Source organism: Phalacrocorax carbo, chromosome 9, assembly GCF_963921805.1.
Source record: "Phalacrocorax carbo chromosome 9, bPhaCar2.1, whole genome shotgun sequence".
Lineage (NCBI taxonomy): Eukaryota > Metazoa > Chordata > Aves > Suliformes > Phalacrocoracidae > Phalacrocorax > Phalacrocorax carbo.
In genome coordinates this window covers 38,102,750-38,127,969 of record NC_087521.1, presented here as the reverse complement: position 1 = coordinate 38,127,969, position 25,220 = coordinate 38,102,750, and the positions used below count along the sequence as shown (strand labels likewise).

Genomic DNA, 25,220 nt, shown 5'->3' with positions numbered 1-25,220 from the left:
CGAGGGGAGTGGGGGCCTATTTGCTTCCATAGAGTAAGGTCTTTAAACATCCCAGCTCTTGTTTTTCCGTCGGTACGCACAGCAGGAGTTAGTCTGTCACCGCTTCCCTTCTCCCAGGCTCCCGAGATGTGTGGCTGCTGTGCAGACATAAGGGCAGGTACCGAGCATGAGCCAAAGCTAGTCTTAAACTAGGCAGCCCAGCAGCAGCGGAGAGGATGGCTGCATTGGCAGGGAGTCGAGCCTGGGAGCTGCCACGCTACCGGGCAGATGTTGCAGCCCGAGCTGTATTCTGAGTTGCCACACTTTGCAGTTTGAATAGACCTGGTTAGCTGTCTCTGTGCGAGCTGAAGCTGCTTTGTGCAGTATAATCTGGTGGTGGCTTTACTTCCAGCGAGGCCGTGGTAGTCTGTGGAACCAGAGAAAATGAAAATCTTGCGGAAATGGGAACATTTGGGAAGAACGCTGGATGCTCGTGTCAAACACCAAAGCTGGGGAGCCACTGGCGTGGTTTACCAAGGCAATTCTTTTCCTTAGCTCTCTCCTTTAAACCTGCTTTCCCCTATGAATGATGAGCCATCCAAAAGTCTCATTTACTGTGCAGTGAAGCTGTCCTCTAAATAGGATTTTTAATCCAAAGATAAAAATAAAATTGAAAAAGTTCGACTTTCTCTGAAAACATGTGGGATCAGCAGGTGCAGCAGAACTTATATAAGAGGTGAGTCTGCTGCACGAGCTCGAAAATTGATTCCAGCTCTTCTCTCATTGTCACCAGCTCAGGTGTTCAGTGGCCCGTGTTTTGGAGAAAATAGACTTCCGCAAGATTTTTAGAAGTCAGTGGAATACTGCTTGATTTAGTTCAAAATTGATATAAAATACACGGGATGTGTTTCTGAGCATAAGAACTGGTTTTTCATAAAGTTGGTGGAAAGAACATGTAGTGGTGTGCTATCTAAAATATTTTGCAATTATTTTAAGGAAAACCAGAAACTAAATTCTGAAAGGAAAAAAATTACTAGTTTTATTAATCCAAAAGCCGCAGTTAGAGGCTGAAACTGACTTTAAACAAAAAGGATGTGATTTTTCATTCTGCGTTCTTGTAGTTTGGGATTTTAAGTGAATGAAATGAAATTTAATCCAATGCATTATGCTTTATATAAAGTTACTTGTCTTTGCTCTGCAATGTCTTTTCTGTACAGCCAGAATAAGTATCTGCATATCAGCACTATATTAGTTGTAGATTATGCCAAAGATGAAAAAAGAAAACCTGTATGCCGTGTTCGGTGGAGCACATAAATACTGCTGTTTAGCTCCTGTGATGAGTTTTCACTAAGCAGCTGTGTTTTCTTTAGCCACCTGCATTCAGCGGTGAGAAGATGCACAGCCCAGCACCTCTCGGACATTGTAGAACGTATGGGACCAGAGCGGATTCTGTCTGGAACCAAAGTTGTTGCTGATCGGATTTTCCCTGCAATAGCCAAGTTTGCACAGGATAGTTCACAACAAACAAGGTTAGTCAGGTTAATAGTTACAATAAAGAGTGGTCGGGCCCTGGCACAGGCTGCCCAGAGAGGTGGGGGAGTCACCGTCCCTGGGGGGGTTCAAAAATGGTGCAGACGTGGCCCTTGGGGCCATGGTTTAGGAGGCCTGGGGGTGTTGGGTTGGGGGTTGGTCTTGATGATCCTCAAGGTCTTTTCCAACCTTAATGATTCTATGATAAGTGCATTCCAGGTAGCTGAAACTACCTTGCTGCGTGTTGCTCTGCAGTGACAGAGGGTAGACTCAGAGAATCAGCGAATCATTTAGGTTGGATTAAGATCATCGAGACCAACCGTTAAGCTCACACTGCCGAGGCTGTCCAGACAGCCTCTGTGACAGGAATTACCTGGATGCCTGCTGCAGCTGTGCCGGCTGCAGGAAGAAAAGGGGCTCGAAGGATGTACTCTGCTGAGCACAGACGAGATACAGGCTGCGGAGGGAACGCTGGCACTGGCATACATGCTGTATGACTTGACAAGGCTGGACCATCCTAATTAAAGACGGCTGAAATGGAAGACTATTCCTATTAATTTGCTCAGTTGATGATTAAATAGTGATTCTTGAGCATAGTTTCTTTGTGGGAGGATGGAAAGGGTGCCTAGTTACCCATATAGATAGCAATCTTCCTGTGCCTCTATATTTTGGAGGTACACACCTATAATTATCAGAGGTTACAAAGCAAACCCATGTTAACGGATGCGTATGTCGTGGTCTGTTATCCTGCAGGTATTATGGTCGAAAGATGCTCTTCAGTATGATGGCTCATCCCGATTTTGATAAAACACTTGAAAAGTATACGCCGACCAAGGATTTGCCTTACATTAAGGAATCTGTTAGCAACCTACGTGAAAAGGTACGTGGAAAACGTGCTGCTATACTTTGCACAGCTTCCTTTGACAGGGTCTCCAGCAGTGCAGAGCTGTGCCAGCCTTGTTAACTAACAGTTGCACCTTTGTGCAGGGTCTGGGGGAGATGCCATTAGACACACCCTCAGCAAAAGGAAGACGTTCCCATACTGGCAGTGTTGGACATTCGAGGTCATCATCCACTTCCAGAGATGCTCTCAGCATCACTGACAGGTAATGATCGCCGGTGGTTTACCCTGGTAGTAACTTGACCTCTAGGAAAATAGCCTCACCAGAAGGAGAGAGTACAGGAACGTTCACAGCAGGGTTGTGAAAATTAAACGTACCTGAAGGAAAAGGGGAAACCTGACATGTCCCAGATGAACTTTTCTTAAATGGGGTAATTGGTAATACTAAAATGGCTTTGTGCATTTTGAAGTTAATTTGTCTGTTGACTGGCTATGAAAATACACCCAGTACACAAAATTCTTGGAATTCACAGTAGATCCATGTCAGCACCAGCTGAAGATATTGCCGTTCAGACTCTATAGAAAAAATGTGCCTAGTGGCAGCTGCAGTACAAATAACCTGTTTGTGTGCTTACCTCGACACTAGGTATTCAGTTAGATCCCAGCTGGGGATGCTGAAGGTTTCAGATGATACTCACTCTGTCCATTTTTAGTTTTCTCTTTTGTCTTCTGATAGGTCTTCTATTGAACTGAACAAGAAACGGCCCCAAATTTAAACTAAACCAAAAGCCTGCATCCAAAAATATAGAGTTCACAGGCGCTGTGACTGCCTCCAGGTTGAAGGAAGTGTGTCTGTTCAGGAACAGATTTCTGTAACACACTCTCTACTATTAAGAATAATAACTAATTCCACATTGGATAGTAAATTTTGCTTTGGCATGTAAGACCACAGGTCTGCTTCCTTAGAAGAGGTGCTACTTACTGCATTATGCCAAAGACTCTGTTACCTTTGATGCAGGTACTTTAGTGGCCTGTGATACACTAGCAGGACAGGAGATGTTCGTGCCGCCTTCTGTTCTCGCAGAGCTGATAGGTTTGAGTGTGAAAATGCAAGAGAGATGCTTATTCCATTCTCCATCAAAGACTTCTGTTCAAGAATTAGGAATGAGCTAGTGACTCTACCTGGGCCGGTCTGTAAGTGCAGGATACTTATCCGGACAGAGAAGTGATTTTATAGGTCTTTCCATGACTGTCTGATAAGATTAGATGCTACAAAAAATGTGTTTCAAAATATTCTATGAAGAGCTCTTGAATTTCCACCTCGGCATGGCACGTTGCTTAGGTGCCACCTAAGCTGGGATCAGTGTTTGAAGTACATTGAGAATAAAGAATTGAACTACAACAACTTCTGGGAGGATTTTTTTTGACCTGCTGATGTGAGGGAAGTTCACAACTGTTACTGGTCACAAACCCAGCTGCTCTTGTATGGAAACTTGAAACAGCCTAGCTAAAGCTTAGCCTTAGCCTCGCTGAGGCTTATCTCTTGTGAGATAGGTATATATACGCATTCAGAGTGGAATGGGTGTTGAGACTTGAGGACAACAGTTATTATTAGGTGATTTTTTTTTCTAATCACCATGTTTAAAGTGTAAGTCCTTTGTCAGAAGATTTTCTGTTTACTTCTGATATTTGCACTCACACGGAAAGAAAATGTCTGAGATTAATGACTCCTGTTTCAGCTTGCTTCTGTGCTCACTGAATAGCTTTTTCCTTTCCAACAGAGAAACTGCAGAAGCCTGTGAAGTCACAAGAAAAACAGCTCCTCGTAATTCAGTAGAAAGTGAAGAATACGTTAAAGACATTGTAGGTTTATTGAATGCAAAAGACTTCCGTGATCGAATAAATGGCATTAAGCAGCTGTTATCAGACACAGAGAACAATCAAGGCTTTGTTGTTGCCAACATTGTGAAGGTAACTCTATGAAAACGTTTTATTTCAAAGGTCTTTAAAGTTATGTCACAAAGTTTTCTGATAAAAATCTTGGCTCCATCTTTCAATAAGTATGTCTGATTAACAGGAAAGCATGGAGGACTAGGTGGGGTGTGCTCAAGGGGGAGATATGGAAGCTGCAAAGGTAGTAAAGTGAATAGGAGGAAGAAGCGGAAAGTTTTCACTTACTGCTGGCCCTCTTTGAACTATTTCTGGAATACTGTGTGCAGTTTTTCATGCTACTGCTGAGTAAGTACCCAAATAATGGAGCACGTTACAAAAGGAGCAGCGAGGATTAACCAAGATTTGAAAAAGGGTCTCTGAAACACAGCTGCGAGTTCTGCCTGCTTTGTTTGTCTAGAGAAGGTGAGGAAAGGTCTTTATTATGATGAAGCTTAAGGTAAGTGTCCTTTCTAATAGGAAAGGAGGTTCTTTAGGAGAAAAATACTATGATGAGGCCTAGCAGTTATAAACTGAAGATGGATATAACGAAAGGAAAACCAAGATTGTTGTCTAACAGTGCAGCGTCTTTGCTGTGGAACAATGAAATACTTCTGTGGAACTTTCCAATACCTTAACTGTGAATGTTTCTGAAATCATGAAAACACTCTTTTTGCTAAATAGAGTTGTGCCTTGCCAAAAATACTTGCTTGCAGAAAATATCAGTCATACTGAAAGTTACAGATGGCTAGTTTACCTCCATTTCATTGTACCGGAACGATTCGAATTCAGATGAGGTGAGGTACAGTTGAATAACACACATTATAAAAATACCAAATGTCGCTTTACTTGCTACAAAAAAATACATCTCAAGTATTTGCATATCAGAGACGTCTTTTGCTAAGGTGGACAATTAAAGTGTGAAATAAAGCAGGAAACGTAATATCCACCTCAAACGCTAATTGCTAATTCCAATGAATGCTGTTTGGATACTTTTTCAGATCTTCGATGCTTTCAAGTCTCGCTTACATGACTCAAACAGTAAAGTAAATCAGGTTGCTTTGGAGACAATGCACAAGATGATTCCTTTGCTGAAAGACAATTTATCACCTGTGATCAACATGTTAATTCCTGCCATGGTAGACAACAACCTGAACTCCAAAAATCCAGGGATTTACGCAGCTGCCACCAACGTTATTCAGGCTCTATGTCAACACTTAGGTAAGTAATCTACTCTCTCTTAATTTTAGAGTGTTTTAATTGTGTTAATTAAATTCTAAATTTAAGGAGTTACTCTTTCAGTAGTTTCCATCCAATCATTACATTGTGTAACAAATCAGTGGTTTTTTTTTCCTCACGCTTTTTAAACCGTAGAAGTCATCTTAATATTTTGCTAGTCCAATAAAGAAATACAGCTAGCTGGGCTTGTCCTAAGCATGTCGTAGGCGGTTTCGTTATTTTTCCATAGCAGGTGTTTTTTCCTGTAAGGGTCCCCGGGTGCTGGCGCAGGTTGCCCAGGACAACTGTGCAGTCACCATCTTCGGAGATACTCAGAGGCCGCCTGGACACGGTCCTGGGCAACTGGCTGCGGCGGTCCTGCTTGAGCTGGGCTCGGACCGGGGGATCTCCAGCGGTCCCTTCCCACCTCAGCCGTTCTGTGAGATTCTCTCTTCCGTTACCCAGAAGCTTGTCACACTGCTGAATCTCTTAAACAGGTCAAAGAACCAGGTTCTTGCTGATTTGTGTATGCCACAACTGTTTTCTTTCCTCAACTATTTTAGTTTTGGAGTGGAATCTTAGTATTTTCAGTAAATGAGTACGCTATGTTTTACCAGGCTGTGGGAGCTAGGGCTTGCTAAGAGTATCTTTTTATGCTTTTATGCCCTTAAGTACTGTGTTTTTTGAAGTTAATATATCATAAGTAAGGTTCTCATTTACACTTTTCCATATTGTGCTTATTTCCAGACTGTTTAATTTTCTCTTTAAGAATTTTAACACGTTTTGTTCTTCACATTTAGACAACTATTTGCTCCTCCAGCCGTTCTGCACAAAAGCCCAGTTTCTGAATGGAAAAGCAAAGCAAGACATGACAGAAAAGCTTGCTGGTAAAGTGATGCTCTGCTTTCCATGTTTGTTTGCTTGTGTACCATCCTAATTAGGCAAATTCATTGGAGGATAGCGGTGGCTGTGTCTTCCCTTCTGTCACAGTAGATTGTGGGCATTAATGATGTAGCAGTTGTCAAATTTCACCCCTTTCTAATGCAAATTGAATCTATTGCTGACAAAACAAAATATTATTATTATTATATAGTCAGACAGAAGAGGTATAAATACCTGGAAAATGTATAAAATACCTTAAGCATATAATAATTTTAATACGGAATCACAGAGAATGAGTTTTGTAGTGAGTTCTGTGCTGTCAGCTCCTGATGCACTGTACCGAGGCTGGGTCCCCACACGGCAGGCTCTGCCCGGTCGGCAAGCATCCCTTCCTGCGCGGGGCCGACCGGGGAGCGGAGGCGTGCCTGCTTCCCTTACTGGCTTCACGTCGTATTCCCTCTCACAGCACTCACGGCCTCGTACTCGTGCCAGGAAGAAACTAAAGGAGTGACTGACTGCTTTTTCTGAGATTTCCCAGCACAGAAAATACACTGTTCTCTAAGGCTGGCTCCTACTAACTCCTGAATTTTACTTCTGTACCTTTTTACTTTTTGCAGCTGGTCTTGTTCTCATTTTAAAGCTCTTGCTAATACATATTGGGGTGAAGCAGCCAAGCTGGCAAGCTGAGCCGCAGTCACCACAAAGATGTCAGACTTCATAATGACCTTCGTCCTAAAGTGGTGCCAAAAGCTTAAAGACAAATTTGCTTAAAAATCGAAAACAAATTTTAATTAGAATTTATAAACATATTTTAATATTGGGGATTATTACTAGCGGAAGTGCTGAATTTTCCTTTGATCTTTTAAGTGAACAAGGGATGTCTTTATGGGAAGCACGCTTAAACCAAACAGACGTTATTTGGCTTACTTTCAGAGTAGTTCTGTGTGTAGTAGCTATGAAATTGAGCTAAATAACACAATGGACAGTCTGTTCTTGAAATATTCCTAAATGTATGCTTTCTGAACGCGTGAGTCACCAACCTTTAAACACTTCATCTCTTGCTGGAATTTTTTGGAGCAGTTTATATTATGTATCAGAAGAGTCCATTCTAGCAGAAAGGCAAATGTTTGCAAATGAAATACTTAATTCATGATGTAATTGTCTAAGTAGGGAAAATGCTTAATCTTATGTATTTTTATAGCAGAAGGTTCCTTAAGCTGAAATACCTACTGCATATTTCTGAGGTAGAAGGGAAATGATACAATATCAAATGTTACACAGTCCACTGTGAGAAAGAAAGGTCCTTATGACTATCTTAACTAAAAAAACACCTCAAAACCCCCTTTGTTTCCTTTACTTTTTTTTAATTTAATGGAGGATTGTAATTATCAGCAGTACCAGCGCTGCTGTGTAAACTCCTGAGAGGGGATAAAAAAGGGTGTTTGTAGGGAAAGCTGGTGTCTTTCACTGGAGCACAGATGCTGTTGCAGCAACAGACAAGCTCTTGTGCACAGCAAGCACTCCTTCATTAGCTGCTTTGAGAAGATGATTTGACGCTAAGTGCTTTTAAACACCTGTCAAAGCAGGGGATCACTTCTGAACCGTGCTTTAATAATTGCCTTCAAGCACTGCTTGATGACCCCGTTGTCTTTCCTGCAGATCTTGTTACCGAGTTATACCCACGGAAGCCTTACGCTGTGGAGCAAAAAGTTCTAGTTGTCCTTTGGCACCTCCTGGGAAATATGACGAACAGCGGCTCGTTGCCTGGGGCTGGAGGAAACATCCGGACAGCCACAGCGAAATTATCGAAAGCACTCTTTGCACAGATGGGTCAAAGTCTGTTAACTCATGCTGCATCTCAGCCACCGCACATCAAGAAGAGTTTAGAAGAGTTTTTGGAGATAGCAACCTAGAAGAACGACCTCTGTGCGTGAAACTCAAACCAGCCGACGGACTGGGACAGACGGACCTGTCACGGGTTCCCAGCGCCTGCGTTGCCCCTGCAGCAGGGCCACAGCTGCCGGCGAGAGCCCGGCTGCGGCAGGAGTGTCACCCCTGCTCCTCTGCTTTCCTTGGGAAGATCCAGCGCAGCGCCCGTCTGTAGTTGTGGACATCAGGTTGCTAACGAATAAACACACTTACCACATAGTCACGTTTTGACTCGTTCTAGCACTAAAGCTTTACTTTTGTAAGTGGAAGAAAAATCCTGGAGATAAGAGTACAATGGGTTTTTTGTTTGGTATTTGTGAAAAATATGTATTTTTTTAATCCACTTCCACAGTCGTGCAGTATTAGCTTGCTGTGGCTGCTGTTACGGTGCTGTAACCTTTGCTTGGTGGCTGGGTGTGCTCATCGCCACGGGGACGGACAACGCCGGCGGCTCGCTCGGGGGAAACGACCCTTTCTTCTCCTTTTTCCCCACACCCGCTGCCGACACTGTACGCGTTTTACATGGACCCCGAGGCCAATAAAGGCATTTATTTCCGTAGCGCCGCGGCCGCCCCGCCTGAGGAGCTGTGGGGACGCGGGGTGGGGCGGGGCCGCCGCCATTTGGCGGGGCGGGGAGGGAGCCGGCGCAGGCGCAGGGGCGGCGGGGCTGGGGCGCGTGCGCGGGGCGCAGGCGCGGTACCCGTCGCGCAAGCGCGGCCCGCTCTTCCTCAGGCCCGGCGGCGGGCGGGCTGGAGGCGAGCGGCGTGAGGCGATCGGGCGGCGGGAGGCGAGCGGCGGGCTGGCGGTCACCGGCCCCGCGGCAGGTACCGGGATTGGGGCGGGGGTTGGGAGCGCCTCCGGGAGTGCGGGCGCTCCGCGGGGTGGGTGGGTGGGTGTGCGGGCGCGGCCGGGCGGTGCGCGCCTCAGCCCGGGGAGGGCCCGGCCGTTGGGAGGCCGAGCCGGGCGGGCCTGGGCGGGCAGCCCGCGGCGTGGCCGGGGCAGGTGGGGACTGGGCCTGGCCGGGCCGCGCGGGGCCCTGCGCTGCCTTCGGCCGCCCTGCCCCGGCGGAACCAGCCCGCCTGCCGGCCTCCCCGGCTGGGGACAGCCTCACTCGCGTTACGTGCAGCCCCAGCCGCTGCACCCCCGAGCAAACAACAGGCCGGCTCCGAGCCTCTGAGCGCGTCCCGGCTCGTTACGGTGTCGCTGTGTTTTGGCCGCCACAGCGTTAGTGTTTGGGCAGCAGGCGCAGAGGGGCCGCCGGTAACGCCCGCGCTGTCCGGCCCCGCGAGGTTTCAAGCAGCCGCTCCTCAGGGTTGTGAAGCGTTCCTAGAGCAGGAGAGGAGAGGGTGGGTTGGGGCTTGAAGTTCCTCGGTGCTGCCCGTTTGTGCTTTTTCCCAGATGTTTTCCGTTTGTTTATATTTTTAAAAGCCGGTATTGTACACCATAAATGTTTAATTGAAACAGGCTAAATAATATATGCTGATCTAACCGCGCACACCAGCTTTAAATACTTTATCTGATATATTTATTTAGTTATTCAGCCTGAGCAATGTAAAGAACTTGAATTAAATCGTTCCCTGATGTGGCTGTTGGTGCTGGGCGCACACCAGCCCTGTGCCTGCTGCCTTCGCGGCGTTCGCTTGGCATCAGGCAGGGCCGACCCTGGCCTTCAGTCACTGTAAGAGTTTGGGTTTGCTCCGGTTCCCTGGGGTGTTCCAGAACGCCTTCCCTTGGAAGCCAACTGTCAAACAAACTGTCAGATTCCATCTGAAGCCTTGTGCGCAGAGGTGGTGCGGGACCACTTCTCCCTCTGTCTTTTTTGTCCTTCCCCTAACCTGAAGACAGCTAGATTTGGGGGAGGTTTTTTTTTAAGCTGCGATACATCATCTGAATTGGCTAGAGGGGGAAAACGCCTGTCAAATAGCACAATAAGTTTAGGTCATAAATTATTGCATGTTTGAAAACACTTGCATTAGCTTTCTCAAATTTTAGAGCTGCAAACATCCTTTAAACTATTTTTTCTGAGTGTTGGGGCTGCTGTTTGCATGATGCGCTCTTGCGCCTTGATTTTGTAATCTTCGTGGAGGTAAGCTCTGCACGGTAGCAGCTGTTTTTAATGATGCAGGTCTCTTCCATATGTTGCGCTGGTGAAGGCATAGCGATACTGCTTTGATATTTAACTTCTTAACTTATGAAGTATGTTTATTCTCAAAATCAATATTGAAAACACATCTCCAACACTCACTAAAGAAACCAGGTTTTGAGGGTGGCCCGGGATATGGGGAAGGACTGGTCGTTAATGAAATAAACTTCTCATCTTACACAAGTGCCCTCTTCTCCTGTAGAACAAAAGCAGTGTGGTGCTCTGCATGGTCACGTTGTGTTTGTGTGGCTTTTAAATGGCATGAACTGTTCATTTTTATGAGCAGTTACCACATAAAGTTACAATATTATGAACCTTAAAGGAAAGAAGTTGTATTTATATGATTACAGGTGATGTATGCAATGGAGAATAGAAATAACTACTTTTAAAAAACAGTTATTAGGAAACTTGCAGAGTAGGCCATGTGGACCTTCTGGCACTACACCAGTTACTTGGCTTGGTGGACTCGGGAGAACGTGCACTGTTATCTCACATGTTGAAGCTGCTGAAGATAGGGTATAGATACTTCTCCTTTCTGTCAAAGATTTTTTCCCCCGCTATAATTTTGGTGGCGTATCAATGTGTTCGTTGAAGCGAAGGCAGGTTGTCTGTTCTCTTTTCAGGCTTTCAGTGGGACGGTGTGGGGTAGGGACTTCTTTAAATGCGAAACTTACTTGCTGTCATCCCCTCGGAGGAGAACTGAAGGGAAATAGGAGTGGCAATTGCTACAGTGCACTTGACAACGATGGTCTCGCGCTGTTCTTCACTTAAAATATATTCACAGCTAAGAGCTGTTGTGTTCTACATGGGTGTTGTATTACCCAGGATCTGTTAGTGCAAGGCTGTAGCCTGGGTGTGGAGATGGTCCGGTTGAGTGCTGTAGGCCCGGGCCTTGGGCAGCGAGGGCTGAGATCCGCTGAGGCCGTTTGGCAGAGCAGCACGCAGCCGAGGGCGTTTGCAGAGGAGGTAGGGCTCGGCAGTAGTGTTGGACGGGAAGATCAAAATGAAGAGTGGGAGGAAGATGGAGTCTGTCCTGAGGGGCAGGAGGAACCCCTGACATCTGACCTGTGTGTGGGAGCGAGTGACTGTGTGTAAGGGGCAGCCAGAACATTTCTTGTGGCTGGTGCTTGTGAGTTTGTGTAGATGTCATTAACAGGGACTGAGTCTAGTGCTGATAGTCATTCTTCTCTTTGCAAAGTTATGGCTTAAGCCAGTTCAGCTAAGCGCTAGGGTACATTTTAACATGCATTTGTTTTGCAAAGAAGTTACTGATTTGTACTGAGTAGGAGACTTGAATAAACTTGAACATAATTCTCTATTTGGAATAAATTTCTGCCAGACTCATGCAGGAAAACTGTATTGGTTCACTTTTATACTTCAATAGGTACCTGTGATAGTTTTTTAGAAAAAACCACAATGTTTTGTATGTGTAGATGACTGCTATTAAATGGGATTTTTCATTGTGGATTGGCCTCAAGAGCGAAGCGGGTCTAATTGATGAAGGCTTGTGGTGAAATACACAGGTGCCTAAAGCACTTGGGAGCTGATAATTCACAGCCAAGTTCTACTTGAACCTTCACTGCACGAATACTGAATATTCTTTCTTCCACAGGATCTAAAGTGAGGAGACAGCAGTAACCTCAGCTATGGAGAACGCAGATACCACCGAGGAGGAGAAGCCAACTGTGAGCAATGACAGCACAGACAATGGCGCTGAAACCGCCACAGAAGAACAGCAGATGGACTTCAGTACAGAAATTATGAGTGTAACTGAGATGGAACAATCACCTGACAGTTCCCCTGACTTGAACGAAGAGAACACACAGGAGAGTGAAATTCCAAATATCGAAAGTTTACAGACAACAGATATTGAGGCTTGCTTCCCTCCAGATTTTGACAAGTTCTGGAAAGTAGTAGAGGACAATCCCCAGGATTTCACAGGATGGGTATATCTACTGCAGTATGTAGAGCAGGAGGTGAGCGCATGCCCCCTTTTTCCTTAGCCTTCCAGAAATAAACAAAGAAAACCAAAATAAGTCGTGGATATTCCAGTGACAAATCTATGAAAGCCTGATGTACTGTTCTAGGCACTGTTTTAAGACAGCTGCCCTGCCGGTGTCATTGGCTGAGATCACGAAATAAAACCAGTTGTTCTTAAGAAAACGTTAAAACAATAGCTGTTTTTAAAACAACGTGAAGGTTTTTTTAGGGAAAGGATTCATTGCTTTTATTGTGTATTTCTTGCAGAACCACTTACCGGCTGCCAGGAAAGCATTCGACAGGTTTTTCACGCATTATCCATACTGCTATGGATATTGGAAGAAATACGCGGACCTCGAGAAGCGACACGACAACGTGAAACAGTCTGACGAGGTATGTAGGTAGCTGGGCGCAGCTGTTGCCGTTGGTCCTGCTAGCCAAACAATGACTAACCTGCTGCGAGTCATTTGGCTGCCAGTACCTGCCATGTATGGCCAGGTTTGTAGGGATTTTGTTTGCACTTGTCACGTCTGTGGCATTTGTAGCTAATGTTTTTTCTCTTTGTTGGCAGGTGCGTTAAACCTCTACAGTTTGTCAAGCTTTGCAGTGCAAGCCTCTGTATTACACTGCAGCTTAACAAGTAGGGCAGGGCTTTTCTGTCACTTACATTTATTACTCATTTTCAAAACAATATAGTTGGTTTGCTGGTCACAATTGCTACATCTTATTGCATTTTTGGTCAGACGCTGTCAATGATGCTCTAATGGGTCTGTGCCCTATGGTCTGTACCCCAAAGCCTGCCCACACAACCTGGTCAGAATGCAGGGACCGCTGCGCTTTGAAGATCAAGACTCTGCACGTGGAGATCAGAACATTGCCATGTTCTATCCAACCTCCACCCAAATGGTAATGGTAGATTATTTAAACAAAATTCCAGTAATTAGTATTTCTAAGGTTCACCGGATAACACAGTGTTGCCTCTCTATTAGGACGCCGTTAAGTATTTGAAGTACAGTTCACGTTCTCTTCATAGGTTTATCGCAGAGGGCTTCAGGCAATTCCTCTTAGTGTTGATCTTTGGATACATTATATAAACTTCTTAAAGGAGACCTTGGACCCTGCTGATCCTGAAACTAACAGTACTATTCGAGGGTAAGTTGAAAGCAGAGCGAGTGATTCGAGAGGGCCGTACGTACAGTTACACGGCAGTGTAATCAGGTTAATGTGCTTAAGCGAAGGGGTGAGCTAATAGCAGCCTGCGGTCGCTGTCAGGGCTTCTAAGAGGTGATGGAGCCAGATTCTGTGAGAAGGGGTAGACAAGACAATGTGGTACAAGGGTCAAAAGTTGTGACTTGAGAGCTGCGGGCTAGACATTGGGAAAAACTCGCTGCAGCCATGGAAGGTGTTCCCCATAGAGGTGCTGGAATTGGATTCCTTGGAGATTTTCAAGGTACGGCTAGAATGTGTCTGACCTGGTCTGTTGCTGGCAGTGCTTCTGGTTAGAGTAACAGGTGGGACAGAGGTTTGGCCCAAAACCTTAACTGAACTTAAATGAAGCAGCTTCCAGCTGCGTGATTGATGTATAGCTTTTGTGTGGTAAACTGCTAAGTAATGGTCTTAGCATCTTTACGAGATACAAGTGGTAAAGGTTTTGTCTTTTCTTAATATCTTGTGTTCCTGCAAGTGGCTTTTCCTGTTGCCATTATTTGTTCTGTTGTAATAGTGCTGGAGGAAAAAAAAGTCAGTGTGAAGCTTCTGAAATTCTAGAGATCTTGCTACAGATAGCTAGAAAATACTTTGAAGAATTGAAATAATCTAAGTGTGTTTGCGAGTAAAGGAGGGTGCTCATAATCTTCAGAAAAAATAAGAGCCAGAATTTTTCTTCCTTGTTCTGTTACAACATCCAGAAAAATCTGTAAAGATATTTCATTTTTTCAGAGCCTATGAACATGCAGTCTTAGCTGCTGGGACAGATTTCCGTTCTGACAGACTATGGGAAATGTACATAAACTGGGAAAACGAACAGGGAAACCTAAGGGAAGTTACGTCCATATATGACCGCATCCTTGGAATTCCAACACAACTCTACAGTCATCATTTCCAGAGGTAAAGAGAAGACAAAGATTAGTGCTACGAGCTTCTTAAGCACACGCTAACCTACTTCTGTAAATGTGAAAATGGTCACTTAGAACAAGAGCTTGAAATAGTTGCTGAGTTTCATATCCTTATTCACGTCCTCATACAGTTTGACTGATAGTTTTAAAGTGCTAATACACATTTTAGGTATTTGGTTTCAGATAAATTCACATGTTCTGCTGTGGAATAAAGGGAGGCCTTGGAATTGTGAGGAAGAAGAGAGGATGTCTTTGAAAAATCAGAATGAGCAGTTTTGAACTTTAATTCCTCATGCAATGCTCGCGTGTGGTGAAACACTAATTTAACTAACTAAGGAGAAGATTAACTTCCAGATAGCAGAACTGTGCATTAATACGGAGGGGTTAAGAAGGGACCAGGAACCTTAGTTAAATTACACACCAGTCTTCCCCATAATTTCTACAGATCTTTTGGTTTTGGAAATAAAGCATCTTCCTCTCAAACTGATCTTGTTCTTTGCCATCAATTTTACATGGCAAGGGGTCTGTCCTTACCACCGGAGTTCCTCATCCTTTTGTTTCTCCTTGAAATGTGAAGCTTTTGAAGTCTGATAGACAGTGGAAGTTGTGTTTTGCCTGTGTGCTGTCAGAAGTTGCATTCTCAGTGTTGCCCTAGATCGCTGAAGTAATGCAGAGCCCCGCTAGGATTTACTGTCATGCTCTGGTTATGCAGAGTATTGCCACCTAAACCATCACATTTCCGTTGACTTGTTTCGAACTGTTCTTAGGTTTAAAGAACATATACAGAACAACTTGCCCCGAGACCTTCTGACTACCGAGCAGTTTGTTCAGCTGCGCAGGGAGCTGGCGTCTGTGAACGGGCACAGCGGGGAGGATGCGCAACCTGGGGACGACCTGCCCTCTGGCACCGAAGACATAACTGACCCTGCCAAGGTACCTACGCGGGGGCGTGTTCCTGGGCATGTCGTGCCTTGCTCTGTGGGTGAAAGGCGAGTGTATTTGCAGACAGTATAGTGTGTCTCTAGCTGCGGCGTTCCCGTGGTTTTCTTGCGTGTCATTGCTCGTGTGATAACTGCTTTGGTCCACAGCGCGTGTCTTACCAGTGTTTTCATAGGTATTAAGGAAATGGAGTTGAAAAACTAAAGCAGTGATGTACGAAACTTTAGGAATGAATATTATTCCAGTTAAGAGGTTAGGAAGCGTGGTGTAAGAAAGCTCTCCACCAGCAATGGTCTGTGCAGGTTCATAGCCTTCAGAGGCCTATGGAAACTTGGAGCCCTCTAGAGGAATTGCTAACTGTGAAAAAGTACACGTACTGAAACCAAGTTTGACTTGGATCCAAATTCATCTGTAATTGCAGTCGTCTTTAATGTAAGAGCAAAACTTCGATAGAAAACCAGTTCAGCTGGGCAGCGCTGAGGGCCAAGGCTCCATCAGGACAGCGTCCTGTCCCTTCCCCGGCTCTTTGGGGTAACTCTTGACCCATCTGCGGTACTTCTAATTTACGCACAGAACTGTCACCATAAAGTGCACCTACAAAGGTGATGCGGTGTCCACCTGTTACATTTGTTTTTTTAAATTCTGTTTTAGCTAATCACCGAGATAGAGAACATGAGGCACAGAATCATTGAGATTCATCAAGAAATGTTTAACCACAATGAGCATGAAGTCAGTAAGAGGTGGACGTTCGAAGAAGCGGTGAGTTTATCTGTGTAAGGCAGCATGCGTGAGAGTTTCGAACACAAGACTGGGAGCTTGGCATTTTGAGTAATGGCTAGGCCTTACAATGTAAACTGTGTGGGGCTCTGAGCAAAGATCAGGTCTCACTTCTCTGCCGTTTCTCTTGTGAAAAGGCAACCTTTGAGGTCAGCTCTGTCATCTGACAGTGTAAAAATCTTTAAGTGGTATTTGGAGAGAGGCAAGATCGTGTGTTGTTTACTGAGAAGTCTTCAAGTATACACGCGTGAAATGCTATGTAGGTTACTACTGCCCTGCCATGTGGGGCACTGCAAAGTAATAAGGGAATGGAGGTAATTCTAACTGAAAAGATAAGCCTGTCCTAAAAGGCGAATTAAATTTGTATGGTTTTGTATTTTATCATTACACTCTTACACCTGAAATCACTTCTGTTTTCCAGAAGTAGCCATCGTAACGTGCAGCTCCTATGTGTAATGTATTAAAAGGAATTAGTTAAGCTAATCGTTTGATCACTGCAGATATAGAACTTTTTCTATGTAGAATTAAGTTTGGATACTTGTGAAAAAACTACTTGAGTTTTTAATTCTGTCTTCTATTTATTTTCTTCCTTGCAAATACCCTACTGCATAACATAGTTCTTGTTTTAAATTTACTTTCTTTTTAAAAAAAGTATTAAACAATTGGGACGGATTTTCAGAGACTCCTTCCTGGGTTGCTTGATGTCAGAACTGTTACGCTGCTTATTGCACTTTGCTGGACTAGGCCAGATACCTCGTAAGCCAAAGGAACTCGAAGGCATAGTGCGTAGCCAGTCCTAGCGCCATAAACTAAAACATACAGCTCTGGTTATACAGAGCCTGCCGTGCCATTACCAGCCCTGCGTGTCACGGGGTCACCTTTGCGGCCGCTAGCCTGTCGTAGGAGGAAGGAGAGCATACAAAGCCTGTCCCTAGAGTAGGTGATGCTCAGATATGCTGATGTGTTGTGAAAAATGGTTATGTGAGCACAGGTAGTCTTGGCTCAGGAAACCGTAAGCTACAAATTATTGAAACTTGGGAGAATGCTAAAACTGTGGACATACTGCAGAAATTATGTAAGAAACAGGGTGTCCTCTCTTGCTCCTGGCCAGAATCGGTACTTTTTCTTCCAAGAGAGTATCTGCTCTGTAGATACCGACGTGTTGGATCTATGAGGAGTTTGAAAGAGAAGGTTAAACATGTCTTTATAATGAGCAGAAATTAGGTAGGTAGGCAACAGATGTCACGTAAGTGAAGGAGGCTGCTTAGACCTGTTTTGCTGTTACTTTAGCAGGAACAATGTCCCTGTGAATTTGTGAAAACGGAAAAAAGAGCGTTGGGTTCCATAGGAGAGCTCAGTGAGGAGCACGAAGGGGGCGACCTGCTTTAAGTTTCAGGTGGCCTGGAAGAATTGAACGTACTCCTTAATTATTATAAATTCTTTGTCCGTTTATATTTGAGATGGAACTGCAGAACAGGAGAGAAACGATTGGGTAAAACCACAAATGAAGGAGAGGAAAAGCAAAAGATCTCTGGAAGGGTGCTTTGCTCCCTTTAGTTCAAAGCGATGTTTAAATTTTCTGCGCCGAACTCTGTCCCAGGCAGCAGCCCTGGTAGTCATCAGTAACAATGCAATCTTGCTAGCTCTTGGAATGATCAGCTTCATGTAAATATTCAACATGAAGTTCAGTTCAATGCCCTGCCTTCCCTTGCGTGATCCCCAACCAAACCATGAGTATAGTTGGTACGGTATGCGCTAGTACGGCACTAAGGGCTTCAGTTGTACCTACGTATGTGGGCAACACTCGTTGTTGTTCATCGTGTCATTGTTCCGCTGTGACCACGGGTTTGCGAGGGAGTAACTGCTCTGAGCTCCTGCTCAGCTTCCGTAAACGCTTGCACTGAAAAAGCTTTCTAGAAAAGCAAGCCACTAGCCTAGAACGTGATCGGCAGCAAAATCTCTTGGTCACTACTTGGGTAACCCCAGCAGACTTACTTGAATAGGTAATGATGTATTGTTCTGAAGCCCTGGTTATTTAAATGGCATCGCTTGGATGGTGTGTGGCTCTTTATTTATTTTTTTTTAAGCAACTTGGTGATATGCTGCTTAGTCGTAAGTTGCCGTACTGTGACTCTTGCAGATAAAGAGGCCTTACTTTCACGTAAAACCTCTGGAGAAAATTCAGCTGAAAAACTGGAAAGAGTACCTAGAATTTGAGATAGAAAATGGCACTCATGAACGAGTTGTGGTCCTCTTTGAAAGATGTGTTATTTCATGTGCCCTCTATGAGGACTTCTGGATTAAGGTAAGGGAAGTGGTTCACCACCTACCTCCTGCGGATTGCATACATTGATCTAGTGACTAACCTTTTGTACTCTTGTGGAATGTTGTTCATATATAACTATATCTGTTGCATTAGGAGATGGTCTGCTTGCAACCAGATTTGACTGCTGCATATGCCAACTTCGTTGCCTCTCTACGTCCTTCCTTACAGAAACTAGTCTAGTGGTTCAATAAAGGTGCTGAATGGGTTTAAACAAAAGAATTTTATCGTTCTGTCATGTTTTTAAAGACAAAGACAAGCTTTAAATTTTCCAATCTCTGCTCTGTTTTCAACTATAGTATGCCAAATACATGGAGAATCATAGTATTGAAGGAGTGAGGCATGTCTACAGCAGGGCTTGCACAATTCACCTTCCTAAGAAACCAATGGTTCACATGCTGTGGGCCGCCTTTGAGGAGCAGCAGGGTAAGAGCAATGTTAGTTTTTGCTGGGAGGGATTCTATTTTTAAGAGGCTGTTGGATGTCTCATATCTTAAAGCATCTTCACCGGTGTTTTAGGCAACATCGATGAAGCAAGAAGAATCTTGAAAACATTTGAAGAGTGTATTCTAGGGCTAGCAATGATTCGCTTACGGAGAGTAAGCTTAGAACGCAGACACGGAAACATGGAAGAAGCTGAACACCTGCTCGAAGATGCTGTTAGGAATGCCAAATCAATTAGTGAATCGTCGTTTTATGCCATCAAATTAGCTCGACACCTCTTCAAAGTACAGAAAAATCTTCCAAAGGCAAGAAAAGTGCTGTCAGAAGCCATAGAAATTGACAAAGTATGTGTTCCCTCTTTGCTGTGTTAAAAAAAAAAATCCTGGTATTTTTCATTTTCTGAACCTTTTATTTTTTTTTAAAAAAAACCAAACTTGGCAACAATGATGACAGGAATTGTCCCTGGATGTAATGTTCCGTTACTACGTGGAGACACCAGTCCCTCTAAACTGACGTTGCCGTATTCGCAGCTTGCGAATGTGGGTGTTTGCAAGTGTTTTCCATCAGAAGCACAGTGTGCTTCATGTCTTCCTTATTCCTTTTTAGAATAAATACATAGGGGTGTTCACATCCCAAGGTGAACAAAACTGAGCGTGTAGGTGGTGCTCGTAGCTTGTTTGGTGTAACCACAGAAATACTTGGCACTCCAAATACTCTTAGTTTATGATTAGCAGAGTGTAACACCTGGTTTTGTAGTGTCAGATCACTCCTGATCTATGCATGAAACAAACCAGGTCAAAGATGACCACTGTAAAAAGAAAATCCTTTTATTGACTGTTCTAGCATGTATTTATGGTGTGAATGTTCTGGTGCGCATCCGGTAGACATGCGTTCAGCCTTAAAAACCTAACGTGACCCGAGATGTACAACTTCTAATACGTCTTTTGAACAGGAAAATACGAAACTGTATCTCAACTTACTTGAAATGGAGTACAGTGGCGATCTCAAGCAAAACGAAGAAAACATCCTGAGCTGTTTTGATAAAGCTGTCAATGGCGCATTGTCTATAAAAATGAGGATCACATTTTCTCAGCGAAAAGTGGAGTTTCTTGAAGATTTTGGTTCTGATGTAAACAAGTAAGATGTCACCTGTGCGATGGCCAAATGAGGGTCACCGAAAGAGTGCTTGTTAAAGCACCAGGGAAGGGGTCGAGTTAGTGGCAGCCAGTAAACATTTACTTCCCTGCCATCAGCTCTCTGTTGAGGGATGGCTGCTTTTCTGAATCAAATTCCTATTTTTAAATAGCAATATCTTTTCAGAAAATTACCCCTTTTTTTAATGAAACGCCTAACGCCTCATGGAGCAGAAGTGTGCTGCCCGTAGGTTCTTACTGTAGTTTTCTCCTGCAAAGTCCTATAAAGGAGGATGTTCCTCCAAGAGAACGTGAAGTGGTTTGTGACGCGGGTATGGTGTGATACTCTGTACCCCGCGAGCCGCCGCTGCTGCTGCTGGAGGTTTCCAAAACTGCATTGATTAGATTTCTCTGTGTTCAGAAGCGTTAACCATGCCGTGCACGTATGTGGGAGGCTCAGATACTGGAAGGGCAACTGTGTAATTCAACACTAGATAACACTTTTTCCCCCCTCTTAATTCTATATTGTAGAAAAAGCTGTTTTTAGTTACATTTTGCAGCTAAATAACTTGGAAGGACTGACCGTGAGTTAGTTTTTCCTGCTTTGTATGGGTTTTTTTTAACAATAGCTGGGCTTAATTTCTGCTGACTCCGACCGTTCTAACCTGCGGGGCAGCCAAGCGTTGCAAGTGCAGGACCCTAGATGGACCAAACAAAATGAAGTTTTCAGTTCCCAAAAAAGACTAGAGCACAGAAAATCAGTACAAGAAATGGTTTTCACCACGAGCAATAGCGCCAGAAGAAGCAGTTTTCACGCGATACCTTGTAAACTGCGGCGTGCAGCAGGTGAAGCGGCGTTTAGCTATTTGTGGGACTTGCCGCTAGGCGACAGAAGCGTGTTGCGCGCTCATTCAGCGACATACGGTTATACTTGATAGATGGCTCTTGTGCTGCATTAAATATACCTGTGCTTCCCGTGTGGTTTGGCAAGAAGCTGTAAAGGGCTACTCCGGAATTGTTACGATTTCGTATGATACTCTATTTTCCAGTATCTAAAGAAATGTTGATTCCTAGACATCAGTGCGGCTTTGGATGGCATCAGCACGCAGCTGAGGGAACGCAGTCGCTGGAAGAAGCAGCTGTATCCCAAATAAATTTTAGAAAGCTTCTTTATAAAGAAACTTTATAGAAGAACTGCACAATTGTGATAAAAGTTGAGCGCGTTGGGAATTTCCGAGCTCACGGAAGAATTTTCAGTGTGCATTGTAGGATTCCCCCCTCAAATGAAGTTCTTTGGCTTTCCCATCTTCACGGTGGATCGCTGACTGAGATTTGGTTATGGCTGAGCTGGGTTTAGACCGGTCTTGTATTTTTTACAGTTGGAAGTAGACAAACACACAGCAACCGTTTTAATTTAAAACAGTCACGTGAAAATGGTGAGCGAAGCTTTATTTCTTTCTGTCCCCTTCAGGCTTTTGGATGCCTACGATGAACATCAAGCACTCCTAAAGGAGCAGGATTCTTTAAAAAGGAGAGCAGAGAACGGGTAGGGAGTCTGTTCACCCGAGGGTATAAACTGATGTGGTAGATGATGCACTGTGGGGTCGCTGGAACGCATGCTGCGTGAAATCCTTTAAAAATAGTTTGGAGGACAGTCTCAGAGACTACTGTGTTTCCCCCTTTAATCTATGTGTATATATACACACGTGTCTTTCAGCTTTAAACCTACTGTTTGCAAGAACAAAACCACTGCTTTTTTTTTTTTAGTCACTTAATACTAAATAGAGCTGTGCTGTTGGCTAAAATATTTTGGAAACGTTTACTGGAAAACGACTTACTGAGTTATGTATCACACAAAAATTGAGCAGTACTGGTAAGAATAACTGTCTCTAAGCAGAAACATTCTCCCGCCGCCTCGGTTTGAGCACCAGAACTGTTTAAAAACCAGGCTGTTGTTCTGAAGCACAATGTTGTGCTGTCTTCCTCTAAATGAAATTGTTACCCTGTTTGGACAGGGCACCAAGTGTGAAAATATTACTGCTTTTACCCATTTTAACACTTCTTACATGAAGATGTGCTCAGAATTTGATCTAAGCTACTATTGACCAGCAAATATTAACTTCACAGATCAGAGGAGCCGGATGAAAAGAAAATGCTGACAGACGACCCAACCTTGGCGTCGGCACAGATGATGGATGGCGACATGCAAGTCAACCAGGCAGCGTATAACTACAACGCCTGGTATCAGGTGGGTCTGTGCTTTGGTTCCTTCGCCGAACGGCTGAGCCCTGAACGTGCGTGGTGTGGTTTTCCCAGCGACGCTTCTCTGTGGCCCAGCTCAGGTGCCGAGGAGAGTTTGGAGTAAAGATTTAGCTCTTGGGTTTATTGATTCCTCTTTGGGTTATTATGCAAGTGTGACATACTCCTCTCTAGTGCGGAGCAAGACGAGCAGCGTGGTGGCCAGCTCTGCACGGGAAGGGAAGCGCGGCAGCGGCCAAGGACGTTGCTGGCTGAGGGCAAAAGATCCGTTTGATAGTTACTCTCTCCGACGGGCGGTTGTTGTAACGGCTCGGTATGGGTTCTGCTGCACTGGTCCACAGTGCTGGCAGAATTGGTCTGTTTAGTAGCTTCTCTTTTGGGGCTGCTCTTGCGTGGTGTTTCGCATTGCCCCCCGCAAGGGCTTACAGAGCGAATCCGTGATGCCATGCCACGGTTTCCTCTCCTTGCTTGCGGCAGCAGCAGCCTCCAGCACGGGCTCTGCTTGCTTCGAGGCCGATGGGCCATTTTGCCGGCCGACTTGTCCAAGGGGTGGGCTGCCAGTCAGTGCTTCAGAGCTGCCTTTGTGTACGAGATGTGCACTGCTTGGGGCGGGTGCTGCTGCCGCCCCTCAGCTGGGATGGGAGCTGAGGGCTTGGGATGCTCGCTCGTCGAGCTGTGGCTTGTGGAGGGTCCAGCTGAAGGTTCTGCTGAAGCAGTTCAGGGAAAGCTGCTGTTGGGGCTGCAGGGAGCCTGGCGAGCCCGCGAGAAGGGTGTTTGCTGATGGGACGCAGAGCGGCCGCTGTCTAACTCTGGTTTAGCGTTGTCTGCGTCGAGGTCAGGTGTTCTTTCCAAAGTCAGGCGGTGAAAGGTGTCTCACCCAGCGTGGGGAAACTGCCCCGCACCAGGCCGGGAGGAACGCTCCAAGCTTTCAGAGACAGAACCGTGGGAGTAGCAGAGTTACGGTGCTGATGAAGATCTCGGTCTGTGGCTGACGTGGTGACTCCATCGCTGCCTTCTGCGTGTTTCACACTCCGCTTGAGAATAGCGGGCAGGAACAGTTTCTGAGGGCAGGGAGATGTTTTTCCCTGCTACCCTGAGAAGGTTAGGGGTAGCACGTACTAGTATATAGTAGCGTACTGCACTACAAGTAGCAGTACTCGTACCCGGCCAGGGCTCAGCTGGGGCAGTGGTGGCAGCAACACCATGGGAACTCTCTCGGCGATGGTCTTGCTGGCTGATGCTTCCAAGGGAGTGGTGTCAGGGCGTTTGGGAGGCCAGGGCAGAGAGCTCATCCTGCAGGCAGTGCCATAAGGGCCGATGGGGAGCCAGGACCCAGACTGGACACTTCACGCTTCCCTCACCTTCCTTCTTCCTCCCTCTTACAAGCTCCTGTTGAAAGGGAAGTGATGAGAAGCCATAGAGCAGGTGCCAGAGGGTATCTGAGGGGCAGGAGCCAACCTCTGGCCTGGCCTCTCTCGGCAGACTTACCACGCGTGTGTTTATCAAGCTATGAAAGACACTTTGGGCAGTGGTGCCAGCCTCACCCTGGCCTTGCAGCTGGCCCTCCCGCGGGTGTCACTGCCCACAAAGCTGGCTCCCAGCGGGAGGCCCGAGGCACCTCACCCCGCAGAGCCTCGCCGAGGGGCGCCCAGGCCTGGGCCTCTGGGGAGCGATGCGGGCGCCTCGGCGGTGCTGCCGGGCTCCCACCCCTCGGCCCTACAGAGGGGGAGCGCGGCCGGGCCGGCGGAATGATGCTACCCTGTTCCTTCCTTCTTTCTTAGTACAACTACCAGAACGCGTGGAACTACGGGCAGTATTACCATCCGACTTGATCCGAAGAGTGACCGACCTTCGCTGTGCTGCGGTTTCAACAAAGATGGAATTAAAAAAATATATTTTTCTAAATTAGGGATGTGAAAGAACTATTGTAATACCCGCTTTTCGGTCTTCTTGCATGTGAAATGAGCTGATGTTCACAGGGTATGTGTGAAGCAAGAGTTGTGTGCTGGTAACTGATAAATGGTATCTCTGTACAATTCTAGTTTACCATAAATGCATTTTTTTTATTTTAATTCCCTGCACTAATTTATGGAGATATCTGAAGAATTTTTTTCAGTCCTGTAATGATTCCATAGAGTTAACCAGGAGCGCTGCTGGTGTTTTGGGGGAGCTGTGGGGTGAGGCTGCCCACACCGCTGCGACCGAAGCCCCTCGGCTGGCCAAGGCAGCCCTCGTGAGCCGCGCTCTGTGTTTTCTATTCTACGTGGGGGGAGGGGGTGTGTGTGTCAAAAATTAAAATGCAGTGCAAAATGATGTTGCATTCTTTTTTAAAAGGCACAAACTGTGTTTGGGATGATTTTTGTATTTAGAGTTTTTCATGTACACAGTGTGAGCAAACTTTTTTTCATTTTGATCAAAGTGATCATTCCCATTTTTGTAATAAAAGCAAGGAATTCAGTAGTCCTCTGAGCGTTCTTGGATTGCCTCGTTCCAGCCAGGAGTTGGGACTTTGCTCAAACAAATCCCTGGGGCCTGGGAACATCTCCTCCAGGAGGGGGTGGGCATCGGGCCCAACACTTCTATGCCTTTAAGTTTTTCCCCTTAGAGTAGACATCTTTTTCCCTCTTCCCCTCTCCTAATATTTTAGGTTAGACTGAAACTGTTGCAGCAGCACTCGTCTAACACACAGTAGCTCCCAGAGCTGGAAGGGAAACACTGAGGAGGATCATGCTGGAGCTGGCAGCCGTTCCACCCCGCCCAGTAAGAGAAAGCAGCTTGAAGGGGATCATACACAGAAAAC

General features: G+C 45.4%; 2 protein-coding genes and 1 non-coding gene across 9 annotated transcripts in view; all 3 read left to right on the top strand.

The window, feature by feature from the left end:
- The window catches only part of TOGARAM1 (TOG array regulator of axonemal microtubules 1), a 44,087-nt gene extending 35,220 nt beyond the window's left edge, over positions 1-8,867 (top strand). Inside the window, exons 16-22 of the mRNA XM_064461208.1 lie at positions 1,350-1,508; positions 2,263-2,389; positions 2,497-2,615; positions 4,132-4,321; positions 5,281-5,500; positions 6,298-6,384; positions 8,039-8,867. Coding sequence (XP_064317278.1) covers positions 1,350-1,508; positions 2,263-2,389; positions 2,497-2,615; positions 4,132-4,321; positions 5,281-5,500; positions 6,298-6,384; positions 8,039-8,292 — 1,156 coding nt within the window. The 3' untranslated portion in view covers positions 8,293-8,867. The remainder of the gene's footprint in view (positions 1-1,349; positions 1,509-2,262; positions 2,390-2,496; positions 2,616-4,131; positions 4,322-5,280; positions 5,501-6,297; positions 6,385-8,038) is intronic.
- A 129-nt stretch (positions 8,868-8,996) lies between these two features.
- Positions 8,997-24,880, top strand: PRPF39 (pre-mRNA processing factor 39). 7 transcript variants are annotated; one of them, XM_064461197.1, is made up of 14 exons: positions 8,997-9,132; positions 12,064-12,427; positions 12,699-12,824; positions 13,465-13,583; positions 14,370-14,537; positions 15,313-15,478; positions 16,136-16,243; positions 18,402-18,566; positions 18,884-19,010; positions 19,104-19,372; positions 19,981-20,165; positions 21,633-21,707; positions 22,289-22,409; positions 24,202-24,880. In XM_064461197.1, the coding sequence occupies exons 2-14, from the start codon at positions 12,098-12,100 to the stop codon at positions 24,250-24,252; spliced, it is 2,010 nt and encodes a 669-aa protein (XP_064317267.1). In that variant the 5' UTR covers positions 8,997-9,132; positions 12,064-12,097; the 3' UTR covers positions 24,253-24,880. The 7 variants fall into 7 exon arrangements, with proteins under 7 accessions (XP_064317267.1, XP_064317271.1, XP_064317273.1 ...); XM_064461201.1 differs by lacking the exons at positions 8,997-9,132; positions 12,064-12,427 and adding exons at positions 13,003-13,071; positions 13,175-13,337 and having other exon boundaries at positions 12,697-12,824; XM_064461203.1 differs by lacking the exons at positions 8,997-9,132; positions 12,064-12,427 and adding an exon at positions 13,228-13,337 and having other exon boundaries at positions 12,697-12,824.
- LOC135315092 (small nucleolar RNA SNORD127) lies at positions 19,464-19,549 on the top strand. The gene has a single exon (XR_010374544.1). It is a non-coding gene; the product is annotated as a small nucleolar RNA SNORD127 (small nucleolar RNA).
- Positions 24,881-25,220: the final 340 nt, after the last annotated feature.

What these genes read in the sequence shown, in the direction of transcription:
- PRPF39 (XM_064461197.1), top strand. Translation starts at nt 12,098, where the DNA reads ATGGAGAACGCAGATACCACCGAGGAGGAGAAGCCAACTGTGAGCAAT. An exon ending in ACATAACTGACCCTGCCAAG is followed by an intron (nt 15,479 to 16,135) that starts GTACCTACGCGG and finishes ATTCTGTTTTAG; the next exon opens with CTAATCACCGAGATAGAGAA. An exon ending in ATGAGGACTTCTGGATTAAG is followed by an intron (nt 18,567 to 18,883) that starts GTAAGGGAAGTG and finishes TTTCAACTATAG; the next exon opens with TATGCCAAATACATGGAGAA.